The 18685-nt window shown below is 35.0% G+C and overlaps 4 protein-coding genes across 6 annotated transcripts in view; 1 reads left to right on the top strand and 3 right to left on the bottom strand.

Annotated features, from left to right (window-relative positions):
- Positions 1–405: 405 nt before the first annotated feature.
- On the bottom strand, positions 406–5476 carry LOC107037494 (ADP-ribosylation factor-like protein 6-interacting protein 1). The gene is made up of 5 exons (XM_015256063.1): positions 5162–5476; positions 4857–4990; positions 4202–4439; positions 4051–4135; positions 406–902 (listed from the first exon to the last, which is right to left on the bottom strand). The coding sequence occupies exons 1-5, from the start codon at positions 5177–5179 to the stop codon at positions 802–804; spliced, it is 576 nt and encodes a 191-aa protein (XP_015111549.1). The 5' UTR covers positions 5180–5476; the 3' UTR covers positions 406–801.
- Positions 5477–6072: 596 nt separating this feature from the next.
- LOC107037500 (ubiquitin-conjugating enzyme E2 S) lies at positions 6073–8809 on the top strand. Its single transcript, XM_015256068.1, has 4 exons — positions 6073–6219; positions 6384–6531; positions 7515–7834; positions 8299–8809. Exons 1-4 carry the CDS (start codon positions 6211–6213, stop codon positions 8449–8451), a joined length of 630 nt encoding a protein of 209 aa, XP_015111554.1. The 5' UTR covers positions 6073–6210; the 3' UTR covers positions 8452–8809.
- A 799-nt stretch (positions 8810–9608) lies between these two features.
- Positions 9609–14873, bottom strand: LOC107037491 (THO complex subunit 4). Of its 2 annotated transcripts, none has more exons than XM_015256058.1 (5): positions 14098–14873; positions 12652–12789; positions 12395–12542; positions 11212–11358; positions 9609–10255 (listed from the first exon to the last, which is right to left on the bottom strand). In XM_015256058.1, the coding sequence occupies exons 1-5, from the start codon at positions 14311–14313 to the stop codon at positions 10104–10106; spliced, it is 801 nt and encodes a 266-aa protein (XP_015111544.1). In that variant the 5' UTR covers positions 14314–14873; the 3' UTR covers positions 9609–10103. The 2 variants fall into 2 exon arrangements, with proteins under 2 accessions (XP_015111544.1, XP_015111546.1); XM_015256060.1 differs by having other exon boundaries at positions 9609–10222; positions 14098–14870.
- Positions 14874–16952: 2079 nt separating this feature from the next.
- LOC107037504 (venom acid phosphatase Acph-1) overlaps positions 16953–18685 on the bottom strand; it is a 5160-nt gene continuing 3427 nt past the window's right edge. For both annotated transcript variants that reach the window (XM_015256075.1, XM_015256076.1), the window contains exons 3-4: positions 17624–17953; positions 16953–17545 (exon numbers count right to left, since the gene is read on the bottom strand). In XM_015256075.1, coding sequence (XP_015111561.1) covers positions 17249–17545; positions 17624–17953 — 627 coding nt within the window. In that variant the 3' untranslated portion in view covers positions 16953–17248. The remainder of the gene's footprint in view (positions 17546–17623; positions 17954–18685) is intronic.

The following is an 18685-nucleotide window of genomic DNA, read 5'->3' on the forward strand; positions in this document are numbered from 1 at the left end:
ACCTTCCCTGCAAACAAACAATCGTGTCAAGTTTTGTAGGAAAACCTACCAAACTTGACACTCTCGTTTGTTGGCAACGAAGCTATCGGGAAATACCCGATCATTTTGAAGCTCTCGGGGTATGACTACTGATGAATAATAAGGAGAGTATTGATACTTTTTGTTGGGATGATGATCGATTCGCAAGAGAATCAAAATTTCGATTTTTCAATGTCTCCGGAAAGTTTTAAAATTGATATATTTTTTCAAATAATGAAAGAATACCCATCAATTCAATTTCTATCCTCACATTTTGATAGAACACATAACAAAATAGTCATTATTATTATTCTGAGGATTACCTTATTATTGTCTGGAAATCGTGGCAAAAGGAATTCTCAAATCAAAAGAATCAATTCCAAAAACTCCCGATAAAGTCAAGAATGAATTCTGTATATTTTTCAAATAAAAGAATAAAAGTATCGCACATCTATGTAGACACATAAATTTTAGTAGTTTCGAACGAGTACAGAAAATACAAACGATCATTTCTATTTTCTATCTTATCACAAATAAATAAAACTAATGAGTACACTTCAACTTTGGATCATTGGGTTTTCTAAATAGAGATTCATGGTCAGTCTGTTCGTTCACGATTTAAACCGCCTGTTCCTGTCGCATATGATTTCTATATAATGATTTGTAAGTTGTTACAAATTTTGATTAAATATATACGCTGATGCAATGGTGAGTAGATACGTGAGAAGCTCGTGCAACAATTATGAATGAATTATCGATGGGCAGATGGAAGATTTTTCAGTATTACGCTTTCTTCTGGTGCATCAAGTACTTGTAGATGTACGTCAGGGCCGATTGCACTCGACCCTTGTGTTTTAAACCTGGCAGCAGCAGAGAAATACTCACTGAGGAAAATCAACACGGTTTCATTAATATTCATGAATAATTAACGATTATGCATTAATTTCTGTTCTTTTTAAAAAACTTTTGTTACTAAATTAGAATTGTTATGAAGTATAAAGTTTGTTGACGATATAATTGTCGCAAGATTCTACGAGAAAATGTTAAGAGGCTATTTTTACAGTTGAGATAATTCTCTATAAAAATTTTCTCTGACATTTTCCGCCAGAGTCAGTAATCATCGAGATCAATTAATTCGAAACCTTCGCAGAAAATGTCTTGAATGCCAGAATAATTAGACAATTCCTGTGACGTTTTAAAAATTAATTATTGGAGAAGAAATTTCATAAAATATCAATTTTGTTGAATGTCAAATTGTCTTCGTAACGAGTTATTTTTAGAAGAGAATGACAAGAGATGTTTATTGAAGTTGAGGAAATTTTTCTACAAAAAAATTCTTTGGAATTTTTCCTTGAATTTTCTCATTATTAATGTGATTTGATGCTCAACAAAAAAATGTTAAGAAGCTATGTTTATAGTTGAAAAAATTCTCTACAAATTTTTTTTTAACATTTTCTCCTACAGTCAGTAATCACCAATATAAGTGTTCAAAATCTCCCCATAAAATGTCTTGGGACATTCTTCTAAATTAATCATCAGAATAATTAAACAATTTCTGCAACTTTTTAAAAATTAATTATTGTAGAAGAAATTTGATAAAATAACAATTTTGTTGCCTGTTAAATTGTCTTTAGAAGAAAATGTCAATTCTCTACGGAAAAAATTCATAACATTTTTTCCCACAATCCCTCGAGATGAATTGATATTTGTAAAAATGTGAAAAAATTATTAGTTCAATGAATAATTAATTGAATTCAGTAGCGAAACGGTAAAGGGTGATAAGTCGATAAATCTTGATTTTACAGGAAAGTCAAAAAACTATATTTGCAGGTTCCGATCTGATATGTTCCACATAAACTATAGTTAATTTTTTTTTACTCATATCGTTTATAGGAGAAATGTAACGCAATATATAGAATCGTTTCCCATCAATAAATAATTATTTTAAATATTTTAAGGATAATTTTTCTGCCTATTTTACATAAGTGGCTATAATCGATCTTCAATGCCTGAGAAATCTCACTCCAATAGCCCGCAACTTTCGAAACTTATAGTAGTCTCCCCTCAAATAATTTGATGAAGATTTCTTGCATCCACGGACGAAAAAATTTAATAGAAAAACCTATCGAATTCGTTAGAAAATTTTATTGAATTTCTATTGAACTGTTCTATTAGTTTTTGGCCGATTCTATTGAAATGTTCAATAGAAAATATTCAGTAGAAAAAGTCAATAGAGTTCAATTTTTCTATACAACTAATTCTATTGAGATATTTTCTATAGAATTTCCTCGGCTCAAATTTTCAAAGTTTTTTCGTTTGATTTTCTTGATGAGAAGAAAAGAAAAATAGAATGAAAAAAACTTAGAAAATTTGAGTTGAGCAAATTCTATAGAAAATATCTGAAAGAAATAAGTGATATAGAAAAATCGAATTCTGTTAACTTTTTCTATTGAATTTTGTCTATTGAACATGTCAATAGAATCAGCCAAAAACTAATAAAAAGTTCAATCGAATTTTCTAACGACTTCAATAGGTTTTTCTATTAAATTTTTTCGCGCGTGCCTCACTGTTTTCATTCGTTTTCCATTCGGCTATTGAGTGATAATGGTACTGGAGGGCTGAATAATGGGAAAACCTCGGCGTGAAAATTGCTGGCAAGATTCTTAAAAATGTTTTGATAAAAGATGCAAAGGGGTTTAAAATACTTGATAATAAGAAATAGTATATTTCAGCACGTGTGGGGCAATTTCGTCTTTAACGTGTGTGGGGTTTACAGCATGAGCCGAAGGCGAGTGATGTAACCACATACGTTAAGGACGAAATTTCCCAACAAGTACTGAACAAAATTTTATGTCACGAAGCCTGAAACTGGCTGAATTAGACACGAGACGCGAAGCGTCGAGTGTGTAATCCAGCCGGTTTCAGGCATGAGTGGCATAAATTTCATTTATTTGTTCCTTGTTTTAGTTTTTCGAAGGCAATATGAAGAAATATAGGAACATATTCTTTTTTCGTTTCTTTTAGAATTTGGGATATTGATTTGAGTAAATTAAGGTTTCATAGAGGGTTTCCTTCTCCCTTTTACTGAAAGTCACGTGGGCCAATGGCAGGATGGAAGAAAAACATTTGGATCTTATGCGACGTTTGATCTAAACATGAACTCATTTCCGGACATGAAAATAGGTTGAGATTTAATGTTGTGCTTGCACCTAAATGAAGTTCAAAATGTGTATTCATGAAAAATGAAACATACGCCACCGCAAAAAACCGATAATTAGATAACATAGCAACTCCTATTCATTCGGGATACTGATAGGTAAATATCAACTTTTTATATTGATCTTGAAGTAATTCGACGTATATGGTGTGGGAACCTGGTTGCTATAAATGAATTTAACCTCCTTTGAGCTATTACACTTAATAATATGTATATATGCTCATGTAGATGTACGGGACACTTCCCATTCTGCGCTTTCCCTTCTGAAAGCAGTTATGAAATTTCATTTACGAGGTGTTCATATGGATTCAACGTGTAGTGAAGCACTTATTCTTAAAGTATCAAGCTTCACCAGCACTTAGCATTACCCAGGGTTCGCGATGGGGGCGCAGCTGGTATGAACCCCACAAAGGTCAAAATTTGACCCAGTCACCCCCTTCAAGTTATTTACATAATTGAGTGCGACTCAATTTTCTTGTTGATTTCAATTTCTATTGATATTAAATGACGAAATAATTCAGCTTCCTCGAAAAATTTGTTGGAGCAGTTATAGGACACTTTTGACTTTTTCAAAAATATTAGTGACGGGTTGAAATGTTGATGAAATTTAATTTTTTTTTGTTCAATACAAAGAACAATTCTTTTCCTTTCTAATGAGCCTAAACTGAGCTCTATTGATACATTTGTTTCTGAGTTATGAATAATTTTAAAAAAGTCTAAAGTGTCCATTTTACCCTCCCCTCCCCTATACTCTAATTACCAAAAAACCGACTTATCATCCTTTACCGCTTCGTTACTGAATGGATTTTACTCACCGATTAAGTACATCAGTAATAGATTGTTGACGATATTCCCCAGCCAGGCAAGCAGACTCAGACCCAAAGTGATGGACCCATAGTACTAATCAATTAAAAAAATATAAAATAAGTGAATAAGTTAAATAATAACTCATTATGAAATACCTACAATTGTGGGTCGATTATTGCGGGCATTAAGTAGATACTTCCAGGCATTCTGAGTCTGAATAATCATCTCACTAAGATTCAGACATATTTCCTCGAGTTTCTTCTCCTTCTGGCCTGTCCAGGCAGTCGAAGAGATGAAAGTCGATGACAGAACTGGGACTAAATAGTCAATTAGTGCTGCCAGCAGCAGGGAGATGGAGATTATCGTCACAAACGCTGGCTCCAGCACCCAAATAAATCTTTAACATGCATCATTCGCTGAGTCCCCGAGGAATATCTCAGAATCCAAGAGAGATAGCGAAATTTTCGTTATCACCTTTTTTGTAGATCTCAATTTGCTCTACGAAAAACGTCATGACAAAAATTTGGCTATCTGCCTCAGATTCCGAGATATTCGTTGAGAACTGACCAATTGTCAAAGTTGACTTGAAAACTTTTAGCAGAAAAAAATTATTGTCTTCAATCGTCAATATCTTTTGACTGGGTTATGCGATTTGGATGACTCAGGTCTCATTTTTAAGGTTGAAAAAATGTCTTGAAAGTGAAGGAAAAGAGGGGAATTCCACTCTGCCATTCTCGGGATATTGAGGATTGAAGACTGTTCGTTTTACTTCATGCTGAAGAATTAATTCCTTTGAGGAATGATTTTCACTCACAGGAATAACGTAGTGGTAACTCCGAGGATTAACCCAGGATACCACGACTTCTCCCAGAGGATGACTGAATTTATCGGCAAGACAGCTTCCCTCCAAGGCTCCATACGCCTCTTCAACTGCTTCATGCATTTTTCCTGGAACGGAGAAGCCTCTATTGAATCTTCAGAAAGTCCAGTTCATTTGTAATGTTGAAATGTTGAATGTTGAAAATCTATTTTAGGGTCCCCTGTTGCCCGCAAACGCCCAACCACCCAAAAAATCCACCCGATCTCAACCCCCAAACCCTAAAGACACAATTATCTCACCTTTTCTGAATCCGGCATCCTCCCCCGCACCAAATCCTCCTCGCAAAAACCTGAAAAGTCCCTCACAGCCACCCAAACCCTCTTGTCAAACCTGTCTCACCCCTTCGCCGATATAATCCCTCGACCCCTGTGACCCTATCTCCCTAGAACACCCTCTCACTCTCCATAATCGCGAAAATAATTATTTTCTTTTTAAAAAACCCTTTACGATAAATAAAAAACACATGCGTAGTTCAGTTCACATCACAATGAAAATGCACGTCGATAACTTCACGACACTCTCTCACATAGGGGAAGGGGCCCGACTGGTTGGAGACTACCCCCNCCCCCCCCCCCCCCTCGGCCGCTGTAAATGAATGAGAGGAATCCGTGGATTGGCCATCGATTCAAATATATAGAAATGTTTGATAATCGAAAAAGTATCGATATCTCGAATGGATAAACCTCGTTCCATGTCGGGATTGAAAAATATCGATATAAAAATAGGGGTTTTAGGGGCAGATGGGGCAAATTGGGATATCCATTATAAAGTTTAAAAACTCAAAAAATTCCCTAGAAAAAATCGTTTGCATTAAAAAAATTTACGAATGAAAAAATTTAAAAAAACAGGAAAATTGAATTTCAAAATGAACATCAAATTTCACAAAATATAATTAATTCAGCAGTGAGCGGGGCAAAATGGGACGTTCATCGTCAACTTGAAAATTCAACTTGAAAAAAAATGTTTTGCATTAAAAAATGTTCCAAAAAAAATTGAAAAAAAAAATTTAATTCGATAAACTATTGAGGGAATTGAATATCGATTCCCCCAATACATCGACTCTGGAAAGACCGACCAACTCTTGATTATCGTCTCGAAACATCGATATTCCGAATAATCGATTCCATATCGAACATTCGTGGTTCAAAATGTTGGTTATTGCGGGCGATGCCGTTTCACTGTTGTGACGTTAAAGATTTTTATCGCATCTACATTGCTATTATAAATATCCTGTTAACAAATTATTGGACATAACAATTATCCTGGAGGTGGTAGAAGATCGTCGACAATGAGTTCGGTGAGTTGAGCAGGGGTTTATCGCTAAACTTTTGACGTTTTTTGGAGGGATTTTGAGGTTTTGGTGATGTTGTTTACCTTTCGGGGGTAAAGTTTGGGGCTGGGGATGGGTTTTTGGACGAAAATGACGGATTTTTGAGTGGAAACTGTAATTTTTGTGGGCAGATATCGAACGTTGAGAATTTGTCACCTCAAATTATTCGGAGAGTTGCCAAGGAGATGACGGAATTGGCGGCCCATCCACCTGAGGGGATCAGGGTTGTCGTCAATGACGAGGATGTCACGGACATTCAGGCGGTTATCGAGGGTCCTGGTGAGTTTTTAGCGCTCCTTCAGGGAATTTTATGGGGCGAGATGAGAAAGTGAGAAGAAGGCATGACCAATAATATTTTGACATTATTAAGAAGGATTTTCTCCTTATATTGTTCAAAGTTTAACTACACGGAGAGAAAAACGACAAATTTCTCAGACAAGTCTCACTTGTGCCAAGATGATAGCTTTCTGAAAATAATCAAAAAAGGATTTTTCTGTGCCAAACATACAGTGAGTGCGCCGGAATACAAAATTTTTGTCGCAAAAATAGATTTAGTAGTTCAAAAAAAATTGCATTCTCTGTAGACGCAAGAAATGTCATTTTCTGTACTGCTTCTCACGATTTCTCGTCTGGGAATTGGTATTACATACTTCCCAAACTCGAAAACTTGAAAATCACTACAGAAAAATATTGTTCCTGGGCTGTTGCGATGGGGTTTTTTACTCGTGTGGCGTTGGCCTCCGAGCCGTAGGCGAGGACTGGCCAACCACACGAGTAAAAAACCCCATCGCAACAGGCCGGAAAAATACTATTCTAGCACTACTCCTTCGTTATTCGATACTCCCATACGTATTTTGCTCCTGGAAAATCTTTGTTTTATGCGATAAGGGATAGGGATTAAGGGATAGTAGTTTTTCGTTTCGGCTATCTAATAATCATAGACAACAAATGAACTCTTAAATGAAACAATAATAATGGTATGATAGCAATCTATAACTTAAGGATAAAATATTAGTTGATAAATTTTCCTCTATATGAGATATTTTCATCCTAAAAAGGCACCGTCTGGTGTGAATTATCCGCCTCTTGAGCCAAATATTTCGTTGCTGTCAAAGCAGAGCAATTATTCATAAATTCGAACCAAACAAATTCTTTTTTGGCAATTTTCAACTGGCCATTTTGTTGGCCCAAACAAGACTTGTTTTACAACGTGTTCGTTTTTCTCTTAGTGTATGAAGACAAAAGTCCCATTTGTTTTGCAGCTGAAACCCCGTATGCAAACGGACGCTTCAGGATTAAGCTAGCACTGGGAAAGGACTTCCCCCAGGGACCGCCCAAGGCATTCTTTCTCACCAAGATATTTCATCCAAATGTCGCCAAGAATGGGGAAATTTGCGTTAATACTTTGAAGAAGGACTGGAAATCTGATCTGGGGATTAAGCACATCCTTCTGACTGTCAAGTGCCTACTTATTGTACCTAATGCCGAGTCTGCCTTGAATGAGGAGGCAGGGAAGATGCTGCTGGAGAAGTACGAGGAGTACTCGGAGAGGGCCAAAATGATGACGGAAATTCATGCCCAGGTGAGGGGTTTTACACTAGGAGCTGGAGGGAATGAGCAAATGGAAAAACTGCTGGCTTTATTTTTTAGATTTTGAAATTGCTGATTTATCTTGATAATCAGTGGGTTCCGGAAGGAATGTTCGGGAAACTTTTTTGTAGAGAATTTTATTACCTTCGACAAACATCTGAAGCCATTTTTGGCTACAGCCACTCATTATTGCGATATTTTGAGAATTAATAGACCTAAATTTCATTAAAAAATCATAGTTCTATGAAATCAATTCCTCGCATTCTATTAATTATCTCAATAACGATTGGTTTTCATAAAAATGTTGAAAGACCTTTCTTGCAGAGAATTTCCTTTTTTACAAAAAATCATATCTATTTCCTGGGACAACCTTCTATCAAGAAAATTCCCCGCCCAAAATTCTACATTTCGTGTATTCACTCTTAAAAATGACTTATCAAAACAAATTCTCCTCAGGGTGGAGGCAAAGGCAGCAAAGCAGGACTCGAGACATGCACATCGTCAGATCTGGGTGGTCCCCTTCCAAAAAAGCACGCCGGTGACAAGAAGCTCACAGCCGAGAAGAAGAAACTCCTCAAGGACAAGAAGAGAACCCTGAAACGATTGTAAAACGACAAATCTCTCTCCTCTCCACTTTCATCCCCTTAGTTGAAGTATAAAATGGTCGAATTACTTTGGTGTGGTCAAAATCATCCGATCGATAGTGTCCTATTATCCTTGTGTAGAGAATTAAGCAGAATGATGAGGTATTACCTGATGTTGACTGATCGTATTGTTAAGTAATTAAATCCATCCCCTTAGTTCAATCTGACATCGAGAATGTCAGTCTCCATTTATTCGAGAGTAATCAATCATCATTCATCTTCCTCAATCACTTGTTTTTTTCTGTCTCCTCGTCATCCTAATGAATATTTTTACAATAATAATGTACAAAATAAAATTAAATTAAATGATCGCCTAGATGAATAAAAAAGCTTTCACAAAAATTCTTTTTTTTCCCTTTTATCTATTTTTTTTCTTAAATGGAGCTCAATGGTCTTAAAACGTTCATAATTTTTTGTTTTTCATGTGTTGCAACAAATAATTGATAGTGAAATTGAAAAACGTGATGTTGAAGGGAAATTGTTTTTCCAAGTTAATCAAAACGTATTTTTTGAATCTTCAATATCTTTTGGTCCAACGATGCGATTTGGACGAGTCACGTCTCATTTCTAAGATTGCAAAAATATCTTGAAAATGAAGAGAAAATTGTTGGAAGCCACTCAGCCAATTTAGCAAGCTTTTAAGTCCTCCAATGCCCTTAAACCGAAAGAATCCTGGGAAAATTCTGTGAATTTCTAGAGGATGCACCAGGAGAGGATAAATCATCTAAAGAAATGAAACCTTCAAAAAAATCCTTGGAAAAATCGTTTATTAATGATGAAATTTCTTTGGAGATTATCTCAGTCTTCAGCCATGTAAACCATTTAATGGCAATTATCTCTCTTTCAAATTCTGAAATCCCACAAGTCTTCAGGGTTATTTTTCATTTAAAAAAATGAAAGTAGTGAGTACTCACAGCCATTATTTCAACTACAAACGCTACAAAATTCACGTCAATAGTTTATCCATAAAAAAAATCAAATCAAATAAAAAAAAAGTAAAACGAGAAAAAGAAAAATTCACTGGCGAGAAATGTCTTTATACACGAGGAACAATGGGAATTACCTCTAGATTACGAGTAATTAATGAACCAAAAAAATGGTGATAATAAATCAAACTCGAAATTCATTCGAAGAAGAAAATTCCTTTGGAGATGAAATGTTTTTTTTTGTATTTTTTTTCTTCATTCGATCGCTCTTTGTCACAAATTATCCATACAGTCAAATAAATTCCTTCCTTCCTAGTTGTTCAATGATTTTTCACACAGAATGTTACAAATAAAAAATTAGTGAAGAAAAAAAAATTGTCTGTCACTCGTTCATCTCATTTTTAATAAATTCAATTATTAATTATTAAATCTCGTATTTTCTACAGCAATCTCTCTACGAACTTCTCTCTGAATAATATTTCCTTTTCAAGTAAAAAATGAAAAAATCAATGAATTTTTTTTTCTAGTTGATAAAACGGTTTGTAAAGAAAGAAAATTGTTGATAAAATAATGAACGAAGTGTTTCATATTTCGGTTAGAAAATTGTTGGTAAAGAACATTGCTTATTCGTGGATATTAAGTCAATAATTATTATTCTGTTAGGATTATTATCTTCGTGGGTTGATCGTGGTTACTTGACTTCCTTCACGTATGCTTCGAGCTCGGCGTCTAGTTCCTCAGCTGTTGGGGTCTTGGTTGGCTGTCTGGCACCTCCACCACGTCCACCCCCTCGTCTTCCTGCGCCACGACCTTTAACCCCAATTTTAGGTTTTTGGGTGTTTCCTGGATTTTTATGAGTTTTTTTTAATGAAAAATTGTGCGTGAGTGATGAAAATGAAATTTTGCATAATTTTCTGAACGTGAAAATTCAATTGAAACTGTTAAACATTTTTTTTTATTTCGATAAATAATAACTCCTTTTGTTTTTGAGGAAAGACATGAATTTAGTTCCAAAATTGATTTTCAAATTTCTTTTATTACCAAATTATTTTTTAGTTATTGTTTTTGGAAATAATTTGAGTTATGAAAATGGGCAATTTCATATTCTTTGGTTATTGTTGAAAATGAAAATAAAAAATTGAAAATATTAGAAATGTTTTTTTTTAAATTTCAATACGTCTCCTCTCGTTCATAATTAATTTGTAAAATTGATTTCTAAATTTCTGTAATTGTTAAATTATCTCGATTATGAATTGTTTCAGGAGGAAATGTCAAGAGACATTTTTTATAAAAAATGTTCTCACCTACAAAAAGGACTAGTGATATTTTCTTCTAAAATTACTTGTCCACGAGATTGTTCCTGTTTTTTTATTTAGTTTTTGTTATGAAAAATTATTTGATGTGTGAGTGATAAAAATGGGGTGTTGCATGAATTTCTTCAATTGCTGAATATGAAAATTAAATTGAACATATCAGACAAAAATATTTATAATAATAAATCCCCTTTCGTTTTCAATAAATCAAAAAATCTGAATGTAGTTGTAAAATCGTTTCTTAAATCCCTTCAATTGCTAAATTATCTCGATTATAAACTGTTTCAGAAGGAAATGTCGAGATATTTTTCATAGAGAACTGTCTCAGCTGCAAAAAAATTCTAGTAACATTTTCTTACAAAACTATTTGTTAACAAGATAAATTCAAAATGAAAAATATGTATAATTCTCTGATGAAGAATATTCTTCTACAGTTTCCTTTCTCATTTTTTTTATTACAAACGATATATCTGGAAGATTTCTTACCTCTAGGACCAGCGCCAGCACCACGTGCTCCCCTGAATCTCGTTGGAGACCTCTGATTGAAGTTGCCAGCAGCGAGTCTTGCTGGATTCCTCACTGATGTAGTCACTGGCAGTTCAGATGTTGCCACCTGAATATTCATCTCACGACCTGAAAATTCATCAATATAGTAATCATTTCCATTTCCATTAAATAAAAAAGGAAGATAACTACTTGTGTAATCAAGTGCTGACACAGAATAATTCAATATTTCTACATCTTCCCAAACATTAAATTCTTAATAATCATCAAGAGAATTTTCGGTGAAGAATTAAATTTCGAAAAGTCTCTTCACATTTCCTTTAATATGTATACTTTTCGTTTTATTTCTTTCTTGAATATTTTCTTGTTGTATGAGCCTCAATTTTTGAAGATATCTTCAAAAATTCTATAATTATCGAAGAAATGAGGGATTAGAGGGGAAGATATCAAGACATTTTTGTTGTAAAAAATGTCTTGATATCTTCCCCTCTAATCCCTCATTTCTTCGATAATTATAGAATTAAGAAACAACATTGAAATTATCACAATTCTTAGTTTCGTGTAGCTAATTAATTGCTAAAAAAAATAATTGATGAGTTACCACCGAGCGGTACAATTATCAAAAGAATTTAATTTTTGAAAAGACGTAAAAATATTCAAGGAAATATCAAGAGAGTTTTTTGCAAAGAACAAAATTTAAAAACGAAGTCCCTTCACATTTGCTCTAATATTTATACTTTTCGTTTTCATTTTTTTCTTTAATATTTTAGTTGCATAAGCCTAAATTTTAACTAAAAAATGTTGTGACAAAAAATATTAAAAAGTATTAAAATTATCACGATTTTCAACTTCGTGTAGTTAATTAATTAATTGCTAAAAAATAATTGATAAATTACCATCAAGCGGTACAATTATCAAAAGAATGTAATTTGTGAAAAGACGTACAAATAAAGACTCAAATTAAAAAACGAAGTCTTCACATTTCGTCTAATATTTATACTTTTCGTTTTCATTTTTTTCTTCAATATTTTATTTTTGCATAAGCCAAAATTTTAACAAAAAAATGTTGTGATAAAATTTTTTAAAAAGTATTAAAATTATCACGATTTTCAATTTCGTGTAGTTAATTAATTGCCTGCTAAAAAATTAATAATTGACGAATTACCATCAAGAGGTACTCCATTGTACTGTTTCATAGCCTTGATGGCATCTGCCCTGCGTTCAAAAATAACATCCGCTGATCCAAGAGATCTTCCAGATCTGTCGTAATGTACAGCTGCTGACTTGAGTGGTCCAAATTCACTGAACAGTTCCTATAAATCAATAAGAAAAGAACGTTAAAGGATTCGTGTGTTGTGATAAATCCAAAAAAGAAATAAATGATGGAAAAATTGTGATAACGAAGGAATAGAGGGGGTTTACCTGGATATCAGAGTCAGAGACCCCAAAGTCGAGATTAGAAACGAGAAGTTTTGTTGTTCCTGTGCCACCAATGGCACCACGGCCGACCTTCTTGACGCCATCGAACATGTCATGTTTCCAGGCACTGTTTACATCACCCTATCAGTGAACAAAGAGAAAACACATACGTCAAGGTCCTGGAGATAATTGTATTCATAACAAGAAATTTCCGAATAGGATTTTGTGAATTTTATTTGAATTTCAGTTTTCAAAACATTTCTTTTGACCTAGGGAAGATAGAAGAATTTTGGAAATATTTTTTCTTGCATTATTTTTCCAGAAAATAATCGTCCTCGAGGAAAATTGTGCAACTCCTAGAAATTTTGAGACATCTGCAAACAATTTTACTCGGAGATGGTGAGTCAGAAGAGAATCTTCCAAAATAATTATCTTAAATTCCGAATAACTTGAGATTGGCTGAGTAGAATTGAATGAGTTTGACGCCATTTTCAAGTTCTTTTATGAGGCTTTCAAATGAGAGCAGACTCATGCAAATTGCATCACTGGGTCCAGAGGAGTTATAGAAGTTACAAGATCTGAGAAATTCTGATTTGTGTTTTTGAACAGAAAAATAAACTTCATTTTTGGGGGATATTTTGGAGCGTAAGGGAGAGACAAAAATCTTCGCGAGAACATTGGTTGTTCTCTTTCTTCTCCATTAGAAAGTTTGTGACAGAAATACCCTCAACTCCCCTCAATTTTGGAATATTCTCCAAAGACTGAAGAGAAACTAAACTTAAGCCGCTTGTGAAACTCTCCAAAATCCGCAACCTTCAATGGTGAATATCTTGCCATTAGCAGAGTGAAATTCCAAAAATTACATGTCATTTTCAAGATAATCAAAAAACCTTCAAAATGAGCCCCGACTCATCCCAATCGCATCATTGTATCAAGGGGAATTCAAGATCTAAGAAACTATATCCCGCACGAAGCCAAATATCAAAATCAACTCTTTGTTAAATATCTTGAAATATAAAAGAGATAGAAAAAATCTAACGGCCACATTTTTGTAGCTCATTTTCCCTCTACAAAAAACTCCCTGACAAAAAATTCCCTTTCCCCCCCAGTTCCAAGATTTCCTCTAAAACCTTTCATTCAAACTAAAACTGACTGAATTATAAAACTATCCAAAATGCTCAATCGTCAATCGTGAATATCTCGCCATTGGCAGAGTGAAATTCCAAAAATCACACGCCATTTTCAAGATAATCAAAAAACCTTCAAAATGAGCCCCGACTCATCCCAATCATATCACTGCATCCCTACATATTCACTACTCAACAAGTGTAGGTTTCTCCCAGAAAACTCATTCTCAACCTTAATTTGGCAAAAATGATTCCCTGACCGTGAAAAGGACGCTAACTTCTAGGTTAAGTGTCCCTCATCCTGAAAAAACAAAATCCATACCCTAGTGTACGGTGCCGATGTTCTGGATATGCCTCCACGATTACGTCCCCTCATGACTCCACCACCAGCCCTCTGACCCCTAGCTCCACGTCTGGGTGATGCACCGGTGGCATTTCCACGTCCCCTTCTGCCTCCAGCACTGCCACGGGTTCTTGCACCCTTATTTTGTTTGATAATATCGTCCAGGCTCATTTCAATCTTATCAACCATCTTCATTTGTGTGAATTTTATTAATATCTCAGCACTCGTGCACAAAATAAAACCCCTGGGAGGTATTTTTTGATCGTCTTGGGAACGGTTAGCCGTGGAAATGCGTGCCAAACCCAAACCAACCTTTACACCGATCACTATGATAAAAATGGCGGCTGTAGCGTCTCCCGCGGTCTCGTTGTCGTGCAGCTTTAGGGCGCATTCTCATTACAGGCCATAATATCGAAATCATGCACTGAGAAAAATTAATTCTTTTTTAAGTTCAACTGGGCTTTTCGGGGACCCCAAATAATAAAGAGGAGAATCCAATAAAGCTCAACAGATAATGAGATTGACTTTCTCATAATGGAGATGACTTGTCACTTTGGTCTTTTGCAACGTTTGATCCTCGTGAAATTTACTCTTTATGAGGTATGAGGCTCATATTTTTCATTGTATCACGTGATGTAATTGCTTTGTCGCAGTGTGGGGAACAATATTTCATGTCTCTGGGCCCGGAAACCACAATTTAACCGAGAGAATCGATATTAGAATCGCGGTTTTGCGGTCCTAGGGACATAAAACGATATTTTATGCCACAAGTATTGACATCCGCGTTCTAACCGAACAAAGTGAAGTTAAAATTCGCGGTTTATCTGTCCTCGGGACATAATATACTATTTTCGTGAGAAGATCCGGTAAACCGCGATTCTAACCTCGCTTCGCTCGGTTTGATCGCGGTTTACGGGCCTTCTGACGAAAAATTGCATTCATCACACGGTCCAAAAGTATTTTCTGACGAATGTGATTATAGGCCTCGCCTTCGGCTCGGCCTACAAAGCCACATTCGTCAGAAAATACTTTGTGGACCTTGTGATGAAAATAACTATTTTTTATGATATTTATGCAATTGCAAGCTTTTTGAAGTAACGTAAAAAATGTAAAGAACCCGCGTCGAGGTAATTTGCGTAACTTACGTCGGTAAAAACGGCGTAATAAGGTAAACGCCGGCTGACTCTGTCAGCAATGACATTTCAATCATTTTGATAGTCCCAAGAGTCTTAAGAGTGAAGTACGATTGGAGTTATTATTTTATTCAATAAGAAAAGTTATAGACACCACTGCAGAGTGATTTATTGAATAATAAGAGAGAAAAATCACATTCACATCAACTTGTGCTACGACAGAGTTGATTCTTAAACCATAAGTTAAGAAACTCACAATTTTAAAACGTTGATATCTCCGTTACAATAGTAAAACGGAATTAAAAATCCCTTGGCTAAGGTTTCGAATAGTTGAAAATTTAATAAAAATGCATAAATTATAGCAATATCCGTATATTTCACTGAAATATTGCCAATTAAAAGAATAGGTACAATGAAAATGGCATTGATCCTATGCTCGTTTTGCACCCAACTGTCAACTGGTAACGGACTAAACGGATGAAAAAATCATTTAAAAGATTGGACTGTCCAATGGAAATATAATTTTGTGCATCGAGATATTTTTTAATGTTGTTTTATTACAAAATAGGTTACTCACAATGTAATTAGTTCGGATATATAACCTTTCCATATCACCCAAATCACGAGACGAACATAGGGACATGTGTCAAACGAGCATGGGGACAAATGAATGAGCGTAGGGACATGGGACTTTTCACATTCATGGACGATTATTTATTAAAAAATAGTAATTATCATAATTAATATAAATAAATAACAATTCTGAATATGTAATTTAAATCATCGCATCTTCACGCTCATTTCGATAGAAATATTGGACTAATGATGTGGTCACCTTAGCTAGACGAGCGTAGGGTCATTTACCTTAACCAATGTAATTTACAATCATTTACTAAAGTTCTTAAACGATTTGAACTTGGATCCTACACGAAGAGAAATATTCAAGAAAAATTGTGGAAAATTTCACGTAATCCGCAAGCCGAGAATCGTTTTCAGTGAATTTCTGTAGGAATATAAGAGAATAAATCTGAAACGTTCAGTAAATTTTTGGGTCTGTCACCGAAAAAATACGAAAAAGTCACGTAATTTTTCTGGGAGTTGTAAAATCTAACAGAAACTTCAAGACTTATTATTCCTCCGAACATGAATGTTCTTGGATGTTTAAGAATTTTTACGAAAAGTTCCGGAAAAATTACGAAACGTGTTGTTAAAATCTCCCCCTCACGGTGACTCATGGCCAGCCGTGAGGCGTCGGACGGATGAGTAATTTTTACGGTACAGATCGTAGAATTTACGTGACGATTGACACTTTTTATTGAATTTTACTTCGCTCCCAGATTACGTTTCGAAATGTAATTTTTACGTCTTTTTTCTGGTAATTTTTATTGAATATTTCTCTCCGTGTATGTATTTTGTTTCAGAACTTTAGTAAACGACTGTACACGCTCAATTCTGCTGTCATATAACGGTCATAAATTTGTCATGTGACAAAACAATGACGAACATTTTCACATTTCTACTCTTCATGCCGTGCACGGAGAGAAATATTCAATAAAAATTACGTATCTGTTCCGTAATTCGATCCGGAGCAAAATGTGGTTGTAGGGAATTTTACGGAACTGTCGCGGAATTTTTCCAGAGCGTTACATAATTTTTATCTGAATCTCCTGTGAAAAATTACGATACTGTCGCTTAAATTTTCTGAGTCGATTCCATAATTGGTGAGCGAACTGCGAGTTCTGTAATTTTTACAGAACATTTCTCTCCGTGTGAGTCACTCCAGCGTTGTTCTGCCCAAAGATATTCTTCAGGAGGAAGAGATAGGATCGCAATGTCTCCGATTCACAAATAGCCCTGACAAAATTATTTTACACACAAACAAGTTGAAATTTTATTATTTTCATAAATGTCTTCACAAATGTACGGTTAAATAATGTTTTAATGATTAGTAATGAATTATTAGTTCATAAATTGTGAAAATGGTTTCCTAAAATTTCTCAAATGATTTCCCAATCATTTCGTCGATTGGGTCTAACACCCCTACCCTTACCCCTACTGTTAGACGGTCTGCGGCCCCTGTTCTTCCATGGGCGGGAACCATCGCCGCTACGTCTGTTGCCATTATTAGCTGATGTGCCAGAATTAGACTGATCCCTGCAGTCTTTACGGAAATTTTCGAATGTAGATCTCTTCAAAATGCTTTGGAATTGTGATAGTCGACAAGTCGTTTCACATCCAGGAATAGTCAGCTGAACAGATGCTTTTACCAGAGGTGTGCCATTGTTGTACAACACCTGAATATAAAAACAAAATCAAATTATTAATAAAATATTGATTTCGAATCATCTAATTTTCGTCAAATGTCCACCAACCTTGACATAAAATTCATCCCATATCCTGTGCAACTCCAATGTGACAAAACTGCCGTAATTAGGAATATGCTGGAAGTCATAAACCTGCAGAGCAGCTAGAAGTCCGGTTAGGTGGACATCACTTCCCACGTAGACAAATACTCTCCTTTGCCTATTACCCTTCACGTAATTGTCAACATTGTTCAAGAATTGTTGGATGTGGGTACCTCCAGTCAGGCGCTTCATACTATCCGAGTCGGTCAGGAGCTTATTCCCCAGAAGAACGAGATGCTTCAAAGATCCATTTACAAATAGTTCCTCCCTGGTCTCTGAGGAAAGGCCAATATTCGCCTAAAAGGATTCAGTTATGATTAATATTGTAAACTTATTAAAGACCATTTATCAATGGAAAGAGTTGATTAAATAATCGATTTAGAAAAGAGACGATCGTACATGAAGGTGGTTGAGACGGAGGAAAAGAACAAATACGCAACAATATGATTTTGATTAAGGTATATGTGCTATAGGATTCCCTATAGAATTTCCTATCAGATTTATGAACCTAATCCTGACACTAGTGACCGATTGGTTTCGAGTCTCAATTTTGTGTGTTACTTTCTATAGAAAACCTACAGAAAATATAGAAATATAGAAATCCTACAGAAAATCCAATAGTGAAATCCCACCAGAAAAATCCTATAGGAAATGTTCGAATTCTCCATAGGATTCTTTCATACGTGATGCTCCCTGTCAACTCCATTATCAATAAATTACCCGAGTTCACTGATCCGAATGCACTTTTTTTTCAATCGGACGAAAATTCAATGAGACAAAAAAGAAGTGGACCAAAAAATGAGTAGACGAAAAAAAAAGTGGGAAATTGGTTTTGACTTCGTATAGCATAGCTATTTTTACTATCATTCTCTTCTATCGTATATTATTTATCAATTTATTTTATTTTGTTCAAATGAACTATATCTTCTCTTTAATCATCTTATTTTCGGCTGATATGTAACATGAATGGAAATTTGAGGAAATACGAAAAATCGCCGGTGGTCGGGTTTGAACCCACGACCCTTAGGT

Source organism: Diachasma alloeum, unplaced genomic scaffold (assembly GCF_001412515.2).
Source record: "Diachasma alloeum isolate Michigan unplaced genomic scaffold, Dall2.0 Dall_scaffold_00255, whole genome shotgun sequence".
NCBI lineage: Eukaryota > Metazoa > Arthropoda > Insecta > Hymenoptera > Braconidae > Diachasma > Diachasma alloeum.

Bases quoted from the DNA above. Each gene is read 5' to 3' on its own strand.
- LOC107037494 (XM_015256063.1), bottom strand. The intron at 4,440-4,856 runs GTGAGTGAAAAT...TGCATGTTAAAG, and splicing joins GTTACCACTACGTTATTCCT to ATTTATTTGGGTGCTGGAGC. The intron at 903-4,050 runs GTGAGTAAAATC...GATTTTCCTCAG, and splicing joins ATTACTGATGTACTTAATCG to TGAGTATTTCTCTGCTGCTG.
- LOC107037500 (XM_015256068.1), top strand. The intron at 6,532-7,514 runs GTGAGTTTTTAG...TTTGTTTTGCAG, and splicing joins GGCGGTTATCGAGGGTCCTG to CTGAAACCCCGTATGCAAAC. The intron at 7,835-8,298 runs GTGAGGGGTTTT...AATTCTCCTCAG, and splicing joins TGACGGAAATTCATGCCCAG to GGTGGAGGCAAAGGCAGCAA.
- LOC107037491 (XM_015256058.1), bottom strand. From the start codon at position 14,313: ATGAAGATGGTTGATAAGATTGAAATGAGCCTGGACGATATTATCAAA. The intron at 12,790-14,097 runs GTATGGATTTTG...GTTCACTGATAG, and splicing joins CATCGGCACCGTACACTAGG to GGTGATGTAAACAGTGCCTG. The intron at 11,359-12,394 runs GTAATTCGTCAA...ATGAATTTTCAG, and splicing joins CAATGGAGTACCTCTTGATG to GTCGTGAGATGAATATTCAG.